This window comes from Pelodiscus sinensis, chromosome 9 (assembly GCF_049634645.1).
Source record: "Pelodiscus sinensis isolate JC-2024 chromosome 9, ASM4963464v1, whole genome shotgun sequence".
In the NCBI taxonomy this organism is placed as follows: Eukaryota; Metazoa; Chordata; order Testudines; family Trionychidae; genus Pelodiscus; species Pelodiscus sinensis.
In genome coordinates this window covers 33,517,875-33,541,404 of record NC_134719.1, presented here as the reverse complement: position 1 = coordinate 33,541,404, position 23,530 = coordinate 33,517,875, and the positions used below count along the sequence as shown (strand labels likewise).

The following is a 23,530-nucleotide window of genomic DNA, read 5'->3' as shown; positions in this document are numbered from 1 at the left end:
CATCAGACCATAATTCTCACACTGGAAAAAAAATCAGAGGTTACTTGAAATAGTGTTTTGTAAGTGTCCTGGATTTTGGAATGAAAAAGACTTTTCTTAAAATAATATTGAGAAAAAGCTAATATACAGTGCTTTTTTTTTTCTACGTTGAAAAGTCTTAAGCATGCAATCCAGTGGTTTACACCCCTATTATAATTGTGTTACAGATTTCACTTGGAAACAGTCTGTGACTGTAAGCAAGGAGAGCTATCAGATGATGACGTCAAAGAAAAATCTTAAAGAATCTTTAATGAATAATTTGACTGATGCAGATAAAAGCAGCTCTTGGTTTTCAGAGTCTTTGAATGTGAACTTTGAATTGGGAGATGAAGTTTGGAATGATTTTGATGATGACAGATTAATACATGCCAGCAGCTTTTTCACTGGTATGGAGAGTAGAGAAGATTTAGGTAAAATTATTTTGGTGTAACTAATTATTTATAATTGTCACTGTCTGTATCAAATGGAGATAATCAAATATCAGATAATCTTCAAATTAACACTTGTCCATTTTCCTGGCATTGTCCCACTGTCCTCATTGTGGCAGCCCCAGTCAGATTTTCACTGCCAGTACACAAAAGGATGGTGAAAGAAGCAGCCCAGCAGAGGCCATTGCCCCTTTCAAGGGTAAACCCGGGGCTGGCGGCAAGCATGGACCCATGAAGAGTAACTCATCCTCTGCAAATGGTAGTTGGGGTTCAGCTTCCAGTGAGAAGGCAGAGGCATAGCAAGGTGGAATGGGGGGAGCAGTTGTTCCCGGGCGCCATGCTAAGGGGCCACCACGCTGGGGTGGGAGCAGAGCACATAGCCCCACGCGTCACGGCGAGTGGTGAACCGGTGTAATGTAGTACTGTATGGAACTGCTCCCTGTAGGATTGTGCTATTTCTGATAGCAGTTTCCTATAGGAGCATTTCCTTATGATCATACAAATAAGAAAATGCTACCAGTAGCACATTCCTATAAGGTAGCAGCTTTCTACATTACACTGGTGCTGTCGGGCCACGTGCTCCGTGTGCAATCAAGCCTCCAAGCCAGGGCCAGGTGGCAGAAGCAGCCACTTTAAAGATAGGGTTACCCATACCTCCAGTGCCTGGCTCTGTGGGAGGGGGAGGGTGGAGAGGGGGGCACTAGGGGTGCCTGGCTCTGGGGGAGGGACATTGGGTTAGAGTGGGGAAGGTTCCAGAGGAGGAAGGGCATTAGGTTGGAGCAGGGGAGCTGGGAATGCCTGGCTCTGTGGAAGGGGTGGGTGCATTGGGGGTACTTATAATTTTTTTTAAAGGGGTACTTTATAAAAAAAAAGTTGAGAAACAGTGCTCTGAACCAGTGTTTGTCAACCATTGGTACAAGTACCTTTAGGGGTACTCGAGAGAAGTCTGGGGAGTACGTCTACACAACTGAAATCTGGAGAAAACTGAATTTTTGTTTTAAGTTTTACAGCACTTTTTTATACTTTTTACATCCAAAAATTTCATCACCTGCCCGGCTACAATTAAATTGTTTAAACAAATGTGTTGCAATGGTAGAAAAAAAAAATTGTATGTCTGAAAACTGTAGGTACTTATAATTTTTTTTAAAAAAAGGGGGGGGTACTTACATTTTTTTTTCTTTTTCTTTGAGTGGTCCCTGTGGGTGCTCCACTGTAGGTGTCGGGTCCCGGCAACGCAGTCTGGAGATTTTGAGTAGCCGAAGTTGGCCGGATCATGCATATGCAGTGCAGTCTCGCACCATTCGCACATGTTGTCTTGTGTGCGATCCGGCCCCCTCCAGTTCCTCTCAACCGCTGTGGGTCGCAGACGGAGTTTCCCTGAGTTCTGCATTCTCCTCGTCAGAACCTAGAATAGTTATAAATAGTTAGTTAGTTAGTAGTAGTTAGTTAGAGTTAGTTAATTGTTAGTCGTAGTCATTCTCCTTGTTCTAGTTTAAAAAAAAACACAAGTTTTTCTCTCAGACTGTGTATAATTACGGCTTAAAATCTCCCCAAAGGGGACGAAAGCCCAAGACAACAGTAATTGCAACATGCCAGGTTCCCCTGGCTTCAAGAAATATAATCTCTGCCGAGACACGATGCCGGCCTCCGATGGCCATTCTTCGTGCATCAGGTGCCTTGGTGAGAGCCATGTGCTGCAGAAGTGCTCCCATTGCACTAAACTCATGGCCAGAGCGTGGCGCGACAGGGAGATGCACCTCCGAATGGTATTATTCGATAAGGCTCTTCACCCTGTGCAAGCCGAGTCAATACCTCCTTCAGACCCGGCATCTCCTCAAAAGTGGAGGGCGTCCTCTCTGGGACAGAAAGAAAAGGGTTCTTCTTCGACTGGTCTCTGTGGCTGCTCCACTCATGGTGTCAGGCTTGTCCTGGCACTGCAACTCAGAGGCTTTGCATAGCTGTTTTCAGTATGCAGCACGCGCGGTTCGTGCTCTTTGATCTTCGCGTGCACTCGTCTTACCTTTCAATTCCTCTCAATCGTCCCTGGACGCAGACAGCACTTCCATTCTCTCATCCCCTCAGTAGTTCTTCTTCCCCTTGGGGAACCTATAATTAGTTAATTGTAAATAGTTAGCCATCTTTTGTTGCCTGTTATTCTCTTATCTACTGTGGCGGGGTCACCAGCCCCGTCCCCTTTAACACCAAAGTCGGGTTCTTTAACTGCAGGCCCAGCAGCCTAGACCTTTCTGTGCAGGCCCAGCGGCCTAGTCCTTTCTGGGATCCCCTCGTCATCTGGGATCTGGAAGGAAAGGATAGAGGGGCCCCAACCCAGGGCCCTATCAGTGGCGGGTGGCTCCCACCACTGGCTCAGGGGGGAGTTCTCCCTGAAACTCACTGAGCCCACTGGGTCTTTTCCTGGTCCCTGCCCTGGGTTGCTTCCTACCCCCTCGCCTTGTCCGCCAGTGGTCCCACCTGTGGATGCGGATCTGGTGACAGCATCAACCTTGGCAGGCGTGGCTTGGGAATCCGCAGTGGCTGGGGCAGCGACGGCTTCTCAGGAGGCTGCACCGTGCAGCTGGCGTTGCGGTCTGGCTCGACCCAGCAACAACAGCGGCAGGGGTACCTGGTCCAGCACCTCTAGTTCCAGCTGCAATGGCTGTGGCTCCAGTGTCTGGAGAGAAGCTCCTTCCTCTCCAGTGGCAACCCCCAACTGAGCAGCCCTGCAGCCTTTTATACTTGGGCTGCGGGGGAGGGGCGTTTTCTACCCAATAGACGGGCTCTCCGCCCCCAGTTTCAGTGCAGGGCTGGCCAGCCCCGTCACATATACAAAACAGAGGGGGAAAAAAGGACTCTTGTTAGCACTTCATTCAATCCGTAGCTTCCCACGGCTCCCCACGGTCACTGACTAACAGTTCAGTAGGGATTTAACAAACAAACTTGTTCTTTTAAAAGAAAAGGTTTAACCCAGTCATTCCTGGATCTCCAGGGTTTAAAAAGTGTGCCCAGTGCCATGAGCCCATGCCAGTTTCAGACGGGCATTCAGCCTGTGTACGCTGCCTAGGAGAGATCCACATTGCCTACAAGTGCGGGCACTGCTCTAAGATGACAGCCCACACTCATCAAGACAGGGAAATGCATCTTAAAATGTTCCTTTTCGCCAAGGATCCCAATGCAGGGTATGCTGAACAGCGGGGGGGAGGGGGAACCACAAGAGAAGGATTTCTTCCCTCGAGCTACTTGTGGAATCAAGAAAAAAAATCTCCCCTGCCCAATCACTCCCACCTGAAAGAATAGTGGGAGGTAAACTTGGATCCTCACCATTTGGGTTGTGGACTAAAGGGAAAAAGGCTGCAGCATCCAATAGAGCTTACTCGGTGACAGAAGCAGCCTCGGTGCCAACAGATAGCACCCGTGTTCATGGGCGGTGAGTTATATGAGCTCGTGGTGCCCAGGCTCCAGCAATATTTAGAGCTGGGGTCCCTGCTCCACCAATATTTGGAGCTGGGTCTCTCCCCTGTCTCTGAATATTGCTCCTCCCCTCCCCGCTCCCCGGCTCCAGAGCATCCCCAGAGGAGACGACTTGTAATGGGGTGCCCACAGTCCCAATGTGACGGAGCACAGGAGCTCCGCCACTGGTCACGCCACAGCAAGCTGTCGCGGCAGGCTGGCCCCGGCCCTGTGCCCTTGCGGTGCATGCACACACTGCGCGCCAGAGAGGAGTGCCGGGATGCAGAGGCCTTGCCCCTGGGCAGATGCTACAGTGAGCAGGCGCAGCACGCCAGCCCCACCCCCGCACTCTTGCGGCGCATGCTCACGCCGTGCCGGGTATTTTAAATGCTGGCAGCGTGGCAGATAAGGGGGAGGGAGTCCGCCCGGGCCCGGGGCAGTGGGGTGAGCTCAGGGAGGTGCCCACTCTCCTGCAGCAGCTGGGATCTGGCAGGCAACCCCGCAGGGCGGACGCCCAGGCTCCACAGCCCCAAAAGAAACGGGAAGCAGCCGCCGGAGCAGTCTATGTCCCCTCAATGGACAGCAGGGCCTGATCACAAACTCCAGCCCCGCTGCCCCGCAAACTGGAAGGCAGAAGGTGGGGGGGAGGAAAAATAGGAGGAAGTGGTGGGAGAGGAAGAGGCTTGTGCTGAGGGAAGAAGGACAGGTCAGGAGTAGAAAGGGGAAGGCACCAAGAGACAGCGTGGAGAAGAGACAAATGCCAGGGAGCCAAGTGCAGACAATGAGGAAAAGGGCAGGAGGGGAGGTGTCAGTGGGAGGGAGACAGGGTGATGCTGGGCGAGGAGAGGGTAAGGGTATTGGGGGCAGGGGGTGGAGAGGTAGGTGCTGAGAGAAGGTTTGAAAGGGGGTGGGCATGAGGAAGGCGGAGATGGAGCAAGTCATGTGTGAGGGCACAGGGGCATGGGGAACGGGCAGAGGGTGGTGAGGGGGTGGGCATCAGGGAAAAATAGGACAAAGGGAGCAGGAGCAGTGAGGGAAGGGGGAGGCACCAGGAGGGTGCAGGTGCCAGAGGATTCTGGAGGTGAAGCAGAAGGACAAACACTTACAGGGGAGGGACCAGCACCAGAGGAGAAAGGCAGAGCAGGTGTGTAGAAGGAGGTGTTAGGAGAGGGGATGAGGAGGGGTATCTCATGATCAGAGTGAGGCTACTGGAAGAGTGGGCACGGGGCAGAGAAGGGCTGATGGAGGGGGGCAGGTCTCAGGAGGGCTGAGGGCAGTGAGAAGGGAAGGAGTCAGGACAGCAGAGGAGGGTGAGGGGTTGGGGGCGCAGCAGGCACTGCCCCTTCCCCCTTTGCCCTCTTTTTCCGATGCCCAGCCCCTCACCACCCTCTGCCCCCATTCCGCTCATGCCCCTGTGCCCTCACACATGCCCTGCTCCATCCCTCATGCCCACCCCTTCTTTCAAGCCTGCTCCCAGTACTTCCTCCTTCCCCTTTAATCCCCAATGCCCTTACCCTCTCCACTCCCAGCATCACCCTGTCCCCCCTCTCCACTCCCAGCATCACCCTGTCCCCCCCTTCCAATGACACCTCCTCTCCTTCCCTTTTCCTCATTGTCTCCACTTGGCCCCCTGGCGTTAGTGTCTTCTCTACCCTGTCCCTTGGTACCTTCCCCTTTCTTCTCCTGACCTGCACCCCTCCCCTCAGCAGAATCCCCTTCCTCTCTCACCCCTTCCTCTTATTTTTCCCCTTTCCCCTCCCCTCGATTACCTTCGGCTTCTGCCTTCCAATTCACGGGGCTGGAGTCAGAGCTGGCCCAAGTAACAGGCTGGCCACGCGGTGCTGCCGGGCCGGGCAGGGGCGCCCCCAGGGCAGCACATGGTGCTGCCAGGCCGGGCGTGTGGTGCTGCTGGGACGGCCAATGGCACACCTGGGTGCATAAGGGGCTGTGCTGCGGGGCCTTGGGCGCAAAAATGGCTCAGGCAGGTTGGCGTTTGTAGTCAGGCCCCAGCTGCTTCTGGAGCTAGGCTGCGCGGTTTTAAAGTCCCGGACCGTGACGTCACGCCACGCCACGCCTGGGCATCTCCCCTCTCACCTGTTGCGTGGCATTTGAGCACGCCGCACATGCATGTTCTCTGCTCCTCAGTGCCCTGTAGATGGCCACGGGGAATTTAAAGCGAGGGGCTGCGGTGCTCCTTCAGAAATCCCTCTCCTCCAGCAGCTGCTAGCCGACCTGAGACATTAGGGTGTGCCAGCACACCCCATGCGCACGCCTATGGATAGTTGCATGTGGGGGGTTTGGTGGGGGCCAAACTAATCCCTGTTGGTAGGAAGATGGTGGGAAAAGCCCTTCGAGAGGGGTGACAGGACACCTTTTACTTCTGGTCATGTGTCCATCTTGCTCCGAGCATGTTACCTCCAGAGGCGTGGCTAATGGGGGCAGGGGACATGGCTAACAGGGGTAGAAGGGTAGGGGGCGTGGCTAATGGGGCACCACCAAAAATTATACAAACCTGCTGCCCATGCCCGTGTTACAAAGGCGCCGGCACTGCACCGGTTAACTTCAAAAGCGCAGCAAAAAACCGTGCGGGCAGCAGCAGCACCAGAGGAAACTCTCCCAGCACTGGCAACACAACAAGCAACATTGCCGGCACCGAAAGCAGCCTCGGTGCAAACATGCAGTGCACATCCTTCAAAGGAGCTGGCATCACTCCATTCAGCCCCACAAGCGTCGCCGGAGCAACAGACAACCGCGGGGGCGGCTGTGGCACCAGAGGGAACTCTTCCAGCACCAGCACCGCAACAAGTACTGTTGCCGGAGTCATGTGGTGCTTCCCAGTTCCAAACAGTCCCGGCACCAGCATATACAGCAGTGCCATAGCTGATTGAAAGACCGGCACAGGAGCAGGAGCCGGGAGCCGGAGTTTATTCAGGCAGATCCTCCAGCAAAGGCATCAGTTAAAGCATGGGGACAGGGGACTCCCCACTCCCCTTTTTCAAAATTTTCACCAGGTCCCTCTCCTCCTCCGATGAATGCCTCATCTCTGCAGCATACCTACCAGCACCACAGCCTAAGACACCAGGTCTATTATAGACAGTATTCTTCATGTGGCTGCCCACATTACAGCGACAACTATAGACACCGATCCTACTCTCCACCATATGGACGGTCGCCACGTTCTTACTATTCCCCATGTGTCAGTCACGAGAGGCGACATACCAGTAATAGATCATGTAGGTGCTCGTTGCCTCATTCGTCAAATCGACATTACGAGTATCGCCATTCTTCTCTGTACTCGTCTCATTCACATTCCCATCACCGTATGCATCATCAGCCCTCGCGACAGTCCACCATCAGCAGGGCGCTCTCCGCCACAGCAGCACTGTGACCGTCGCCTGACTTCTCAAATACGCAGTCCGGGGGCCACAACACAACAGTTAGACCTGGAAGAGAAGCAGTTTTCTGAAGTGGACGACCATCAGACTGAAAATCCAGTACCTGACCATTCACCCTCTTCGACACACGTAGCGGTTTTCCCACTGGACACATCCCCGCCAGATGATTTTAAGCAGTTCCAAGACCTCTTCAAGTGGGTGGCTCAGTCCCAAGAAATCCAGATAACAGAAGCATAAATGAAACAGCATCGACTGCTAAAAAATTTGCATCCAAGGCAGAGCGCAAAAGTGGCCATCCCTATTGATGAAGCCATTATGGAAGTGGCAGACATCATCTGGCAGACACCGGCTTCAGTACCACCAACCTGCAGGAGAGCGGACAAGAGATATTTTGTCCCTTCCAAGAATTTAGAATTCCTCTTTAGCCATCCGCAGCCAAACTCGCTGGTGGTAGACACAACAAAACAATGGGCCAAGACACCACAGTATAAGACACCAGATACCAAAAAGCTAGATATTTTCAGCAGGAAAGTTTACTCCTTGGCGACCCTTCTCCTACATATTTCAAATTATGCCACCTTGCTATCGAACCACAACTTCAACAATTATGAACAGATATCGCAGCTTCTTCAGTGCCTCCCAGAAAACAAGCTCCCTCTCTTAAAGTCCCTAGTGCAGGAGGGTTTTACGGCATCAAAAGCGAGTCTGCAGATCTTCTTGGATGTGGTGGACACATCAGCTCGCACTACTGCAACTGCAATAACAATGAGGTGCTCATCTTGGCTTGCTTCCACAGCAGTTCAGCCTTTATTCCTAAAGTATACTCGACATTCCACCTTAATGAACCAATTATACGCTCTTCATTCTACCCAGCTCCTCATACTTCATTGCGGGAAGCCAGATTGCATATAATGGACGTTTGGCATGCACTTGCTTTTTACGTAGATAGGACCAAAGACTGGATTCTGTGATTCTATGATAGACACTCAGTCTCAGTGCGGAATTGCATTTTTAAGGGCTGTTGTTGGGATTACAGGTACCGGTTTTTGATATATTGGTCCAGGCCTTTGTCCAACATGAACACTCCTCATCCCAGCACCATTCATGGTCCGTTTCCCACTTACAGCACTTGTTGCCAGGTGTTTGGTATCAGTTGTCAGGATACCAGTATGGATCTGCTGAACATGTAGTGGATCATCCCTGCTGTACAGATTCTGTGCAGCCCATGGCGATGAACATAACTGAGACCAAGACACACTAAGTGTGGGGCTCCATCCTGGGCTTTGGAGTCTGACCAGGAGCCATTGCAGCTGGTCATGGGCTTCTGTACACAGCACTGCCCAACGCAGTGGTACCACCAACCTTCTAATGGCCCATGGAGATCACCTGTACAACATCAGGATTTGCACAGTATTCCCAAAGGCACCAACCAACATCTGTGCAATCAGAGATATCGTTGGTGAACATCTGCCCACAGGAGCTGAAGCCTCCTCTGTTTGGGACCCTCCAGGGGACCAAACCCAGGGAAAAGTGCACAACAGAACAGACTATGGAAGCAGCTCCTACTATGCCAGCATTTTCATCTATCCTATTGCTCCCATGCTAGTCGGAACATTCATACAAAAGCTCATCAGATATGGATTGGCACCACTCAAGGCCCACTGTCAGTTAAGTACTTCTGTTCACTTGACTAGGAGTCCTTTTAGAATAGGCTGGCAAGCCTCCTGTTGATGTCTCCCAGAAGGAAATGTTTCAAATACAAGTACATAGCCAATACTATAATTTTAAATACAAAAGTGATACATGTATGTTAATAGTATAAGCAGAACCAGTGAGTTAGAAGCTTTTTATGCATGTTTCATTTGGCCCACTTTGTATATACAAATGGGGTGTGGTGATACAAAAAATTCCAGGTACTTTTTGATTCAGAAGGCCAAGGCTTGCACCCCATCCTAAACCTGCAAGACTTAAACACATGTCTAGCAAGGTTGGAGTTCCACATGGTCTCTCAGGCCTCCGTCATCCCCTCCCTAGATCCAGGACACTGGGATGCTGGCCTCATCTTGAAGGATTCATACTTCCATATTGTGATCTTTGAAGGCCACCTGTGCTGCTTCTGCTTTATATTGGGCCCACATCACTATCCATTTTTTATGATCCCCTTATGTCTGGTGACAACACTAAGAGTATTCATAAAATGCTTGGCAGCCCACCTCAGAAATCAGGGTATCCTGGTCTTCCCTGTATCTCAATGGCTGGTTGGGTAGGAGGCTCACCATGTCTTAGGGCCAAGACATCGTCATGGTTCTATTGGACAAGTGGGTATCTCATCCTGATGATAAACAGAAATCAGCATTAGTACCCGTATAATGACTAGAGTTCGTTGGTGTAGTGCTCGACTATCAGTATGAGGGCATTCCAAACCCATGAAAGGCTCCTTACAATGAGACACCTAATTGCAGACCTTGCTAAGTTTCCCCTCCTGACAGCGTGCACATCTCGCCCGGCATTTACTGGGGAGCGAGATCAGGGCAGGGTGCTTGTCCCACTCTGCCCTGCCAGGCACTCCTACCAGGGAGTGGAGTTTGAGTTTTTCTGTGAAGGAGCATGGACAGGGCCTGGGTGCTTGTCCCACTCCCCGGTAGGAGCGCCTGGTGGGACAGAATGGGATAAACACCCTGCCCCAACCACACTCCTCTACAGGGGCACTTCGATTCCATTCCCTTGTAAGTGCCAGGCAGGACTAAGCAGCTGTGCCCCAACCACACTCCTCAGCAGGATTATGCTGACCCTATTCCATAGTTGGAGCACCTGGTGGAGCAGAGCAGACAAACATCCGATGGACAGACAGACAGACATGCACGGTCCTCCTGAGAGTGAGGCACTGAGACTGCTTGCTGAGGCAAAGGTGCAGATGCAGGTCAGATGCATATTGTTTCCAGCAGATGTGGATCACATTTTTATATCTGCACTGGGCTCTACCTGGTGGCTTTACATGGAACCAGGCCTCAAACCAGCCTCAGAGCGAAACTGCTCTGAATCATCATTGACCGTTTAGCTTTCATGCAAAGCACACCATCTGTACTGTTCTTCCCTTAAGCATTCTCCATCCCTTGGGTCAAGGAAGAAACAAAGAAATAACATGCTAAGAGAGGACACACTTTGGTGCCAAAGAGGGACAAGCGGGCAGTGACAAGCATTGCCAACTCTCCTGACTAGGAGGATCAGATGCCACTTTTAGCAATAGTATCCAGTCTGTCCAGCAAAGGATTTGATGTTCCTCCTGATCCTGTCCACACCTCAAAATCACCTACCAGCTAGGGTTACCAGGGATAGAAGGGATCAAAGAGTGGTGAGTTTCATCATGACATTATCCTAGCACCACTCAGAGAGAAACTCTTCATGGTCCGATTGCGACAATCTCCAGCCATTTGTTATTCACCAGTTCTCTGGCATCTCCGGGAGGTGAAAGTGGGTATGGTGCCTCCATAGTCTGAGGGAAGACCCTTCAAGCAGTTAGTATCTTGTTCCTTACTGATTCTGTTTTGGAATGCCGCCTTCCTGGTGGCAATCACTTTGGTCAGAAGGGTCTCTGAGATCAAAGTCCTGATATCAAAACCCCCTTATATGGTGACTAAGGAGAAGGTCCAGTTGCACCCCCATTCAGCTTTTCTACCTAAGGTGGCATCACAACAACCAGGACATTGTCTGCCTATCTGCTTCGCCAAAACCTCAGAAAACCAGAGGAATGTTGGCTCATTGTTCATTGAGAGGACTGAGTCTACACAACACTTTGTAGCAGTAGTGGAAAGTATGAGAGGGCTGCCAGTGTCATCCTAAATTGTCTTGAATAACAGCCTATATCTAGGCCTAGTATAAGCAGGCAAATGTTCTGCCTCCAGCCATTGTGTTGGTTCATTCCACAAGAGCTTTTTCAGCAGTGTTCCTCACCCAAATACCAATCCAGGACATCTGCAGAGCCATGATATGATCATCATTTCATATCTTCGCGTCCCACTATACCATCACCAACAGGCCCATGATTATGCCAGCTTGGAAGAGTGATGTTTCAATCACCATGTCCATAAACTCCAAGCCAACCTTTGACGACACTGGCTGTGAATCACCTACCATGTAACGGACATGAGCATGCACTCAAAGAAGAAAAAATAGTTATTAACCTTTCATTACTGTTGTTCAAGATGCATTACTCATGTCCATTCTATGACTCCCCTCCTACTCCTGTGTTGGAGTTATTGGCAAGAAGAAACTGATGGCTGCAAAGCTGGCTGCACCTCTTATACCAGTGCAGATTTGTGCTGCTTTGGAGGCGCTAGTGCTGATCCTACAGATACCACTAAGATAAAAATGTCTGGCAACTGTGCACACAGTGCATGCACGTCTAGCATGGAATGGACACGAATAACACATCTCAAAGAATAGCAGTTACAAAAGATTAATAACCATTTTTCCTACCTGTAACTAGAGGTTGTTTGTGAAGTATGGCCTCTATCTGTATTCCACTCCCTTCTCTTCCTTCCCCTATGTTTTGGATTCTGTCTGATTCATGGCAAGATGAAGATCTGGACAGGCGTCTATCTGTACCACCTCTTATTCCCTCAGTACAAAGACTGAGGGGAGCAATTACATGGGCAAGGACACTATTTGCTAGAAATCTTTGGTCTCAGGTGTATGGAGCACCCATGTACCACATGTGGAATAAGGATAGGGACCACACATCTCAGAGATTGCCCAGATACAGGTGAGTAACCTCCATTTCCAGGTTTGCTACTTACAGTGAATTTTTGGTGTATTATTTTTTCAATATTGACAAACAAGAGTACCAAATTATTACTACTACTACTATGACTATAACTACTACTATTACTACTACCACTGTAGCACCTAGAGATTTCAACTGCAATTGGAATTCCATTATGCATGGACAGTGCATAAACACATCGTTATAATACATAGTTTTATATACAACATATATAGTTGATGCCCCTTAGCAGGAGTGGGGAACCTAAGGTCTGGGACCCAGATGTGTCCTCTGGGTTGCTTGAATCTGGCCCCTGAGGCTTAGGGCCTCCCCCAGTATTGGGGAGCCCACACTGCCACTTCAGTCGTCCCCCGCCCACACACACACACCTCTCCGCAACCCCCGACCGATTTTTCTGTGGGTCAGCAACTCCTGACACAAAAAAAGGTTCCCCACCCCTGCCCTATAGTGCTTGAAATTGAAACAGATAAAGACAGACAAACAGTAGGAAGGGAAATGGAAGATTAGAGAGGTAAAATGGCTTGCTAAAAATAGAACATAGGTCTCCGGAGCCCCAGTTCAGGTCCCAATATGAGGAACCATACTGTTTGTCAGTAAGTTGATTCATTGAGGTCATGGATTTACACCGGCAGAATATTTAGCCCATTCCGTTTTTTTTCTATAGTAGTCCAAGACCAACACGCATTGAATAGGAAAAAGAAATAGCTTCAAATCTTTTGAAGATTTTCAGGTTTGCTAGTTTGACTGTTTTCATCAACATTTTAAATTATTCAAAAACTCAAACAAATATTAAAACCTTAAGCAATATTAAAGTTCCACTGCCTAACACTATGACTTCTGGAATTCCAGAAAGAATTCATATGGAGTTGTTTGGCTATTTTGTCACTATTTTTAAATTATTCTAATATAGGATCTGGAAACACCAGCCTTGAAAATATAATAGAACGTAAACCACTGTTTCAGAATTCAGAGAGCAAAGTCACAAGTGACATTTCAAAAACGTAAGTCTAAGACTAGTTATCATTCAGTTTGGTAAAAGCAATGTCCATATTTTTGGGACATAGGTATTATTAAGTTTGTTTCAGTGTGTCCCTGAGATTTTGGGAAAGCTTGAGGATGAAGTAGCTGGAATACAAGCTCTGAAGTCAGAAGTTTGAACCTTTTAAAAATGACTTCAATTAGTTAATTTTTTAATTAATTTAAATAATCTTGGAAGTGAAGGGATAGAAATTGAAAGATATTAAGAAAACTAATTTATGGTTATGCATAAATATCTAAATTATCAAAACTATTTACCTTTTCAGTTTTTGCATGTTACAAGATAAACCTGATGTTCATCTACAAAATTCCACTTTTTCTACATTAAATGCACCATCAGAAATGCAGTTATCTACACAATATGGAAATATAAAAACTGTAAGCGAAGATATATTTATAACAAGATTTCTTACAATGTAGTGAAGTGATTTTTTAACCTATTTGCAATATTGAACTTACTCAGTTTTGTCATGTTCAATTTATTGTAGCTATTTGGGTGACTGATGTGTCTTTCACATACATTTTTGTGGAAATTATCTTAATTCATCCAGTGTTTCTGAACTAATTTCAACAAGCCAATTTTTTTCCCTTCATGCTTTAATTTGAAAAAGCTCATAAGCACATACTGAACCTTAATCATATATCCCATTTACTAGTGTAATCTCAATTTCATATATAAAATCTTTATTTAGAGTTTAATTCAAAGTAGGAAGGCAAATGAAGCATACTGAAGTTGCAAATCAAGCCCGGGATTTAAATATCCCATGCTTGATTTGCATGTTCCCGGCTGGTCGCCATTTTAGAAGTTCACTAGCTCGGAGTAACTGCCTGCGTCTACACATTGGAAGAGACCTTAGAAGGTTATCAAGTCTAGCCCCTTGCTCTAGGCAGGACCAATCCCAACTAAATCAACCTGGCCAGGGCCTTGTCAAGCCGAGACTTAAATACCTCTAGGGGTGGAGACTCCACTACTTCCCTAGGTAACCCATTCCAGTGCTTTACCACCTTCCTAGTGAAATAGTTTTTCCTAATATCCAACCTAGACCTCTCCCACCACAACTTGAGACCATTGCTCCTTGTTCTGCCATCTGTCACTACTGAGAACAGCCTTTCTCCATCCTCTTTGGAACCTCCCTTCAGGAAGTTGAAGGCTGCTATCAAATCCCCCCTCACTCTTCGCTTCTGCAGACTAAACAGACCCAACTCCCTCAGCCTCTCCTCATAGGTCATATGCTCCAGCCCCCTTATCATTTTGGTTGCCCTCTGCTAGACCCTCTCCAATGCATCCACATCCTTTTTGTAGTGGGGGGCCCAGAACTGAACACAATACTCCAGATGAGGCCTCATCAGAGCCGAATAAAGGGAAATAATGACATCTCTGGATCTGCTGGCAATGTTCCTCCTAACGCAGCCTAATATGCCATTAGCTTTCTTGGCTACAAGGGCACACTGTTGACTCATATCCAGCTTTTCATCCACTGTAACCCCCAGGTCCTTTTCTGCAGAACTACTACTTAGCTGGTTGGTCCCCAGTCTATAACAATGCTTGGGATTCTTCCGTCCCAAGTGCAGGACTCTGCACTTGTCCTTGTTGAACCTCATCAGATTTCTTGTGGCCCAATCCTCCAATTTGTCTAAGTCACACTGCACCCTCTCTCTGCCCTCAGGCATATCTACCTCTCCCTCTAGCTTAGTATCATCCGCAAACTTGCTGAGGGTGCAATCAATCCCCTCATCCAGATCATTAAAGATATTGAACAAAACTGGTCCTAGAACCGAACCTTGGGGCACTCCACTAGAAACCAATTGCCATCCTGACATCGAGCCGTTGATCACTACCTGCTGGGCCCGCCTTATAGCCATCTTTCTATCCATCTTACCGTCCATTTGTCCAATCCACATTCCCTTAACTTGCTGGCAAGAATATTGTGGGAGACCGTATCAAAAGCCTTGCTAAAGTCAAGGTATATCATATCCACTGACTCTCCCACGTCCACAGAGCCAGTTACCTCATCATAGAAGCTAATCAAATTGGTCAGGCACGACTTTCCCTTTGTGAATCCATGCTGACTATTCCTAATCACTTTCCTCTCTTCCAAGTGCCTCAAAATGGATTCCTTAAGGAGCCCTTCCATGATTTTTCCAGGAACTGAGGTAAGACTGACCGGCCTATAGTTCCCTGGATCATCCTCCTTCCAATTTTGAAGATGGGCACTACATTTGCCCTTTTCCAATCATCCGGGATTTCTCCCAATCTCCATGACTTTTTAAAGATAATGGCCAAAGGCTCCTCAATGGCATTTGCCAACTCCATTAAGTACTCTCAGATGCATTAAGTCCGGACTCATGGATTTGCATACGTTTAGCTTTTCTAAATAGTTCCTAACCTGTTCTTTACCCACCAAGGGCTGTCCATCTTCATCCCATCTTGTGTCTCTTAGCGCATTAGTCCAAGAGCCCACCTTGTCCGTGAATACAGAGGCAAAGAAAGCATTGAATACTTCAGCTTTCCCCACGTCATCTGTCACTAGGTTATCTCTTTCATTCAGTAGGGGCCGCACACCCTCTCTGATCACCTTCTTCTTATTATCATGTCTGTAGAAACCTTTGTTATCCTTCACATCCTTAGCCAGTCACAATTCCATCTGCGCTTTCGCCTTCCTGATAACCCCCTGACATTCTCGAACTATACATTTATACCCCTCCCTGTTCATTTGTCCAAGTTTCCACTTTTTGTAAGCTTCCTTTTTATGCTTAAGTTCACCAAGGATTTCCCCCATAAGCCAATCCGGTCTCCTACCATGTATGCCTCTCTTGCTACGCATCGGGATGGTTTCTTTCTGTGCCTTCAATAAGGCTTCTTTAAAATACTGCCAGCTGTCCTGGACTCCTTTCCCCTTCATGTTAGCATCCCAAGGGATTCTGCCCATCAGATCTCTGAGGGAGTCAAAATCTGCTTTTTTGAAGTCCAAGGTGTGAATTTTACTAGTCTCTTTTCTTCCTTTAGTCAGGATCCTGAAATCTACCATCTCATGATCACTGCTTCCCAGGTTGTCACCCACCTCTACTTCCCCTATTAGTTCCTCCCTGTTTGCGAGCAGAAGGTCAAGCTGTGCTTGGCCCCTGGTCTGATCCTTCAGCACCTGTGTCAAGAAGTTATCCTCAACATTCTCCAAAAACTTCCTGGATTGCCTGTGTACTGCCATATTGGTTTCCCAACAGATGTCAGGGTGATTAAAGTCCCCCACGAGAACCAGGACCTGCAATCTGGAGCTTCTCTCAGTTGTACGAAGAAAGCCTCATTTACCTCATCCACCTGATTCGGTGGCCTGTAGCACACACCAACCATAACATCACTGCTGTTGTTTGCTCCTTTAAATGTAACCCATAGACTCAACAGGTTTTTCTCCCTCTTTATACTGGAGTTCAGAGCAATCATAGTGCTCTTTTACATATAGTGCAACTCCTCCTTTCTTCCCCTGCCTGTTCTTCCTGAACACTCTATACCCTTTCATGACAGCACTCTAGTCATGCGAGTCATCCCACCTAGTCTCCGTGATCCCAATTAAATCATATTTCTTGGACTGGGCCAGGGCCTCCAGTTCTTCCTGTTTGTTGCCCGGGCTTCTTGCATTAGTGTACAAATACTCAGATAGCCAGTTGATCGCCCTATCTTCTTGATTCGAATCAGGGGTCCGCATTTCTTTCCGGTATCCAACTTTCCCACTCCCCTCAGGGTTGTGCTTACCGTCCCCCGACGAACCTAGTTTAAAGCCCTCCTCACTAGGTTTGAAAGCCTGCCCTCAAAGATGCTCCTTCCTCTCTTCGTTAGGTGGATCCCGTCTCTTCCTAACAATCCTTGTGCCCAGAACAGAGTCCCATGGTTGAAGAAACCAAAGCCCTCTGCGACACCACCTGCGCAACCACACATTGACTTCCTCAATTCGACGATCCCTGCCCAGTCCTTTCCCTTCAACAGGGAGGATGGACGAGAACACCGCTTGCGCTCCGAATTCTTGGATCCGTCTTCCCAGTGCTACATAATCTGCAGTAACCCGCTCAAGGTCGTTCTTGGCCATATCATTAGTTCCCACGTGGAGAAGCAGGAAGGGGTAGCGATCCGAAGGTTTGGCCAGTTTGGTAAGCCTCTCAGTCACATCCTGAATGCAAGCTCCCGGTAAGCAGCACACGTCTCGAGATTCCAGGTCTGGTCGGCAGATGGATGGCTCAGTCCCTCTTAGGAGGGAGTCCCCGACCACCACCACCTGTCATTTTCCTTTGGGGGAGGTGGCCGTGGAACCCCCCTCCCTAGGACTACACATCCCATGCCTTCCAGTAGATGGTGTTCCCTTCCAGTTTCATTGTGAGGTCCCGTCCAAACCATTCAACACTGCCAAGCCTGTGGAGAGAGCCTGAAAGCGATTGCTTACCTCTATAGCACTGGGGGATTCCCGTTCTGGCCTTTTTCCCCTTCTAGAAGTTACATGGTGCCAGTTCTCTTCCTGGTCCCATACTACCCTCTCTGGCTCTTCCACCTGCCATACTTGAAGGATTAAACTCTGCCTTCCATCGAGGAAGTCTTCGTCCTCTCTGATCGAGCACAGGGTCAACACTTGGGCCTCCAGCCCTCTAATTTTTTCTTCCAAAATGGCGACCAGCTTGCACTTCATGCAGATGAAATCCGTTCTTTCTTCCAGGAGGAAGACAAAGATGGCACACTCCGTGCAGGTAACCTATCACCATCCATAGCTGCTGTCCTGGAGAAGGGATTAAAAAAGAAGGCAAGAGAACCTCACCCACTTCCCTCTCCCCTTCCAAAGTCCCTCTCTAAACTCCCTGTTAGCACTCACCTATTCGAAATCTCCTTGATCGCTTGCCCACTGCCTTATAAAGCCCTGGAGTCCCTCCCCCTAGCAAGGCTCAGCCAATCAGCAGAGGCTTCTAGAATTCAAACTTTAATTAGAAGCCAACTGTTTATACCTGCCAATCACAGCTCACACTCCATGAAGGGGAGGGGGAGGAGCAAAGGGGAAGTGGAGAAAAAAAATGCCTCACTCACAAATACAGGGGAAAAAGCCAACAAAAGAAAAAAGAACACACACCAACCCTCACTCACAAAGAGTATGTCTACACTACCCTCCTAGTTCGATCTAGGAGGGTAATGTAGACATACCGCACTTGCAAATGAAACCCGGGATTTGAATTTCCTGGGCTTCATTTGCATAAACTGGGCGCCGCCATTTTTAAATCCCTGCTCGTTCGAACCCCGTGCCGCACGGCTACACACAGCACGAACTAGGTAGTTTGGACTAGGCTTCCTAGTCCAAACTACCGTTACTCCTCATTCCACGAGGAGTAACGGTAGTTCGGACTAGGAAGCCTAGTCCGAACTACCTAGTTCGTGCCGCCGTGCGGCACGGGGTTCAAACGAGCAGGGATTTAAAAATGGTGGCGCCCAGTTTATGCAAATGAAGCCCGGGAAATTCAAATCCCGGGCTTCATTTGCAAGTGCGGTATGCCTACATTACCCCGCTAGTTCGAACTAGCGGGGTAGTGTAGACATACCAAAACACAGGCTAAGCACACAGTACGAAAGCCCCGGAGACAACACACACTTCCCTCAAAAGTCCTGGATCTGCTTCTCCTCTACCTGGAGAACTCCTACTCTAAAGCCTCGCTCACAGACACAGAGGGAGGAAAAAAAACACACACACCAACCCTCACTCACAAACACAAGCTAAGCACACAGTTAGAAAGCCCCAAAGACAACACACACTTCCCTCAAAAGTCCTGGATCTGCTTCTCCTTTACCTGGAAAACTCCTTCTCTAAACTCCCTATTAGCACTCACCTGTTTACAAGCTCCTTGGTCGCTTGCCCACTGCCTTCTAAAGTCCGATTTAAAGCCCCTAATTCGAATTAGCTGGTAAACCTCATTGGAGGAGGAATACCAGCTAATTCGAGTTAGGGCTTTAAATCGGAATCCCTTTTCACTGCCACCTTTAGACACGGGCAGTTATTCTGGGCTAGTGAATTTCTAAAATGGTGACCGGCCGGGAATATGCAAATCAAGCGCAGGATATTTAAATCCTGGGCATGATTTGCAACTTTGGTATGCTTTATTTGCCTCCCTACTTCGAAGTAGGGGGCAAGTGTAGACATACCCTTAGAGTTTATTACAATATGCTAGTTTGTCTTAAAATTAACAGTTTTAATCAAGTTTATTATGTAATCTTTACTTTTCAGTTTAGCTTTCAAGAAAGAACACATAGAAATCCTCCACAAGAGTTGAAAAACATTGAGGTACCTCCAAGTTCAGAAATAATCTCAGGTTCCTCTCAATTTATTGGAAAGGGGAATTTTTTTATTTGCAACAAAGAAAGGAAAAAAGAAATTGATGTCAGGTAATAAAAATAATGCATGTATTCTGTTGTAGATTTGGTCTCTCAAGGTACTGAGTACTGTACCACTCTATCTTAGACTATAGGCCAGTGGTTCTAAAACTTTTTGGCCTGTGGTGCACTCTGCTTAATGCAAAGATTGCCACAGACCACTAGTCAACACCCATAACCAAATGGGTGCAGGAGCAGGCTGAGTTGGGAGAGGTCTGGGCAGGAGGAAGGGTGGAGGTGCGGGGTTTGGGCATAAGGGCAATTGGGAAGGGACACTTACCTGACTCCATGCCCCTTGCCACTCTCAGACACCACTCCCTGCTGCTTCCATTGGCTAGGTTTCCAGTCAATGGGAGCAGCAGGGAAGGCCTCCAGGCAAGCAGTTTCCTGCACTGCCATTCCCCCAGCCAGGGGGAGGAGGAGTGGCAGGGCACTTTGCCGCTTCCTGCCCCCACAAGCTGGATCCAGCACATGAGGCTCAGGACTCCTCCCCACGGCATGGAAGCTGACACTGGTGCTCCAAACACGTGTGTGGGAGTGCAGGGCTGGAGCACCGGCACAGGCTCCCTGCTGTGGCGGGTGGGGAGAAGCTCTGACCACTAGTGATCCATGGATCATACTTTGAGAACCATTGTCAAAGGCCCTGTCTCCTACCATGGGGAGTGTGAGCTCACATGCATCCAAGCCACCCCAGAGCATGGGGAGGCTAGGCAGCGTGTAGCTCCAGCCTCCCTGGACCTGGAGCACATGGAGGGCAGAGGTCTTGTGGCCTGAGCCTCCATGGCCTCAGAGCATAGCGAGGGTGGGTGCTAGGGGAATCAACAGTCCGCCCCCAGAACACTTACAGTAGGCATTCTGTGGGCGGGATCAGGCTGGCAGTTTAGGAAGGCTATGCCTTCCCTCCCCGTACCATACTGGCTGCCCATGCAGTTGATGATTAACTGTTCTGTTCACTCTCTCTGGGGCATCTTGCATTGGCTATCATTGGAAGACAGAATACTGGGCTAGATGGACCTTTGGTCTGACCCAATATTGCCGTTCTTATGTTCTTCTTTCTAACTTAAATATTTCAAAAGGGTTACAAGTTTTAATTTTATTGGTTGTAATTAGCTTTTCATGCAAAGACATAGATTTTAAAATTATTTTGCAGACACAGATCTTTCCTGGGTATATTATAAATAATATTCGAATTTCATGATTTTTAGTATACAGTATTGTACACAAGTTAATCATTTTGTTTGCTTCATTTTCCTTAGATATCTTTCAGATGATGAAACTAATGATGTTAAGCCTTTCCTTGGAATATTTGATGGCATTTTCTAAGACATAAACAAGATATGCTGTAAGTGCTGAAACATATTACATGCTCCTTACCAGAATGAAAACTTTAAATATAGTTAGAGGATTTTTTTAAATAGCCATCTTTGCTACACAGACTAGATAGTAACAAGTCGCTAGCTAATTTATTTACAGTATCTCAAGTATGTTTTATCTTTTTAAAAGTTATACAAATCTTTGTTTATCTATCTTGCTGTTCTTAAGACTTGAGTGATAAAATATCTGACAGTTTCTCGTTAAAAGAGTTTTTGTGTTACGCATTTTTTTAATAAATTATATGTAATTTTACTGTAAGAACAAAGATACTGTTTGTAACATGCATCTGCTCACAAAACACATTTACAAGTAACTGAAATATTGTTCATTAACACATTTCTTATTGTTTATTTTTATGATGTCTGTTAGGTATCCCATTTAGACTGAATTTTTCATAATACTAATATTTTGTGAAACAATTTTAGCTTTACAAATAAAACTAAATAGACTAAGTTATTTAATTTATTGTATATTCTGTATTTCTTTATAATGTGCTATAAACCTGTACAGTATTTGTCAAAATTAAAATGTTGTATAGCATTTTCCATGCTAAATGTATCTTAGAATGCACCACATGACACTTTTAAAATATGTCCACAAAGGATATACAAAATTGGAATTAGGTGTTGACATTGCTACTTAAACTTATAAAATGTGCATTTCTGCTTTTACATCTAATTTGTACACATTTATCTTGGATGTAAGCATCCTGGTAAAACACTAGTGTTTGAACATTAGTCTTCCAAAATAAATAGTTATGTAAATAAATAATATTACATAAAAGCCTATATTAAGAAAATGTCAACATTGCACTGTTAAAGACTCAAAAGGAAGAAATACCATTGTTTTGATTTTGTATTTTTGATTTTCTTATCCTTCATAATATTTAGTATAGAAAGTATTAGGAAGGATAAGTCAAAACAGACCATGAATTGGAAAACACAATCAAGGCAAGCGAACAGAAGGTACACAATTGAAAATCAGAATGCAAAAACACATTTTGACAGGCTAAAGATTTGATCCTGTATTATGTTGAGAATTCTGAATTGACAATTTCATTGAGAGCTGATGGTGCGTAGTACCTGACCAAGCTAACAGTATATTTTCTAATTTTTCTCCTCCAGTAATTTATCTTTCCCTTGCTGTTGGCTATTTGGGCCAAATTTGCACTTTGAATGTGCTATTTCCATTCATTTGTCTTCAATGGAGCCTACATTTTAGTTTTTTTTATGGGTTTGAAAGTACTCTAAATTAGTATTGTCAATTTAGATTTATTGAGTAATGCATGTTCTTAGTTTTGATTATATGTGCAACTATACATTCTGATAGTGTACTTTTAAAAATCAACATTTTATGAAATTATGATAACTTTCCTTATTAGGAGACAATCAGCAAGCAGTAAGGGAAGACAAAAGAGCTAAAAACATATTTACATGATAAATCTACACTGACCGTGCCAATTCAAGGTACTTTCCAACCTACCAAATATGAGAAAAAGATCTTAGACCATACAGGAAACATAGTAGTCCTGTCCTACAGAAGGAGATGATATAGGCTAATATGAAGAGCTCTTTGTGAGCTCTGGGTGATGCATGACAAGGGCTAGACTATTTTTCCTTTGCAAAATTAGGTAAGGCTTTCTATGCCCCAAAATTGAATACAGCCTGAACCCTTTAACCTCACCTACATTTCCTAGTTATATATTCTGAATATTATCTTGTAGATACTGTCTTTAACGTTATTCTATTTTCCCCTTTAATTCAAGCTTACCGAAAGGTAGGAAGTTAGTAATTGTTACTGGAGCTTTTACAACTTCAAACTTGTTAATTTTCTATAACCAAATTTCATATTTCTCCTGCTAGGTTTTCCTCAAGTATGAATTTTTCATTTATCATACGCTATTTATTAATACTCTATCCTCTATGCTTTAGGGGATATCATCAGTTTGTAATTCATGGTCATATTTTTTATATAAAAGGCTTTAATTTCCATTTTAGACTATTGTCAGAACAAATGGTAATAAACTCATTTTACTACCTTCAAGACTTTTGTGATTATTTTTCACCTTATTTATTAGATCACTTTCTGATTTTCTTTCCTTTCATAACAAATCAATCTTATAATGACTTAGAAAATAACAAACCTGTGCTATTTTTGATAATAGTAACAACAGGTTCAGAAAGAGCAACACAAATTATTAGGGATTTGGAACAGGTTCCATGAAGAGAGATTAAAAAGACTGGGACTTTTCACCTTAGAAAAGAGGAGACTACAGGGGAATATGATAGAGGTCTAGAAAAAATGAATAAGGAAAGATTATTTACTTGTTCCCATAACATAAGAACTAAGGGTCACCAAATGAAATTAATAGGTAGCAGGTTTAAAAGAAAAGGAAGTTTTTCTTTACATAGCACATGGTCAGCTTGTGGAACTCCTTGCCAGAGGAGGTTGTGAAGACCAGGACTTTTAACAGGGTTCAAGAAAGAATTAGATACATTCAGGAAGGAGGTTAGGTTTATCAGTGACTATTAGCCAGGATTTATAGGAATGATGTCCCTTGCTTCTGACAGATGCTGAGAATAGGTGACGGGATAGGATTGCTTGATGATTCCCTTTTCTGTTCCCTCCCTCTGGG

The 23,530-nt window shown here is 46.4% G+C and overlaps 1 protein-coding gene across 11 annotated transcripts in view; it reads left to right on the top strand.

The window, feature by feature from the left end:
* HFM1 (helicase for meiosis 1) overlaps window positions 1–22,938 on the top strand; it is a 155,894-nt gene extending 132,956 nt beyond the window's left edge. For all 11 annotated transcript variants that reach the window (XM_075936496.1, XM_075936499.1, XM_075936502.1 and 8 more), the window contains 5 exons: window positions 207–449; window positions 13,003–13,093; window positions 13,397–13,508; window positions 19,376–19,533; window positions 20,778–22,938. In XM_075936496.1, the coding sequence (XP_075792611.1) occupies window positions 207–449; window positions 13,003–13,093; window positions 13,397–13,508; window positions 19,376–19,533; window positions 20,778–20,844 (671 nt within the window). In that variant the 3' untranslated portion in view covers window positions 20,845–22,938. The remainder of the gene's footprint in view (window positions 1–206; window positions 450–13,002; window positions 13,094–13,396; window positions 13,509–19,375; window positions 19,534–20,777) is intronic.
* Window positions 22,939–23,530: the final 592 nt, after the last annotated feature.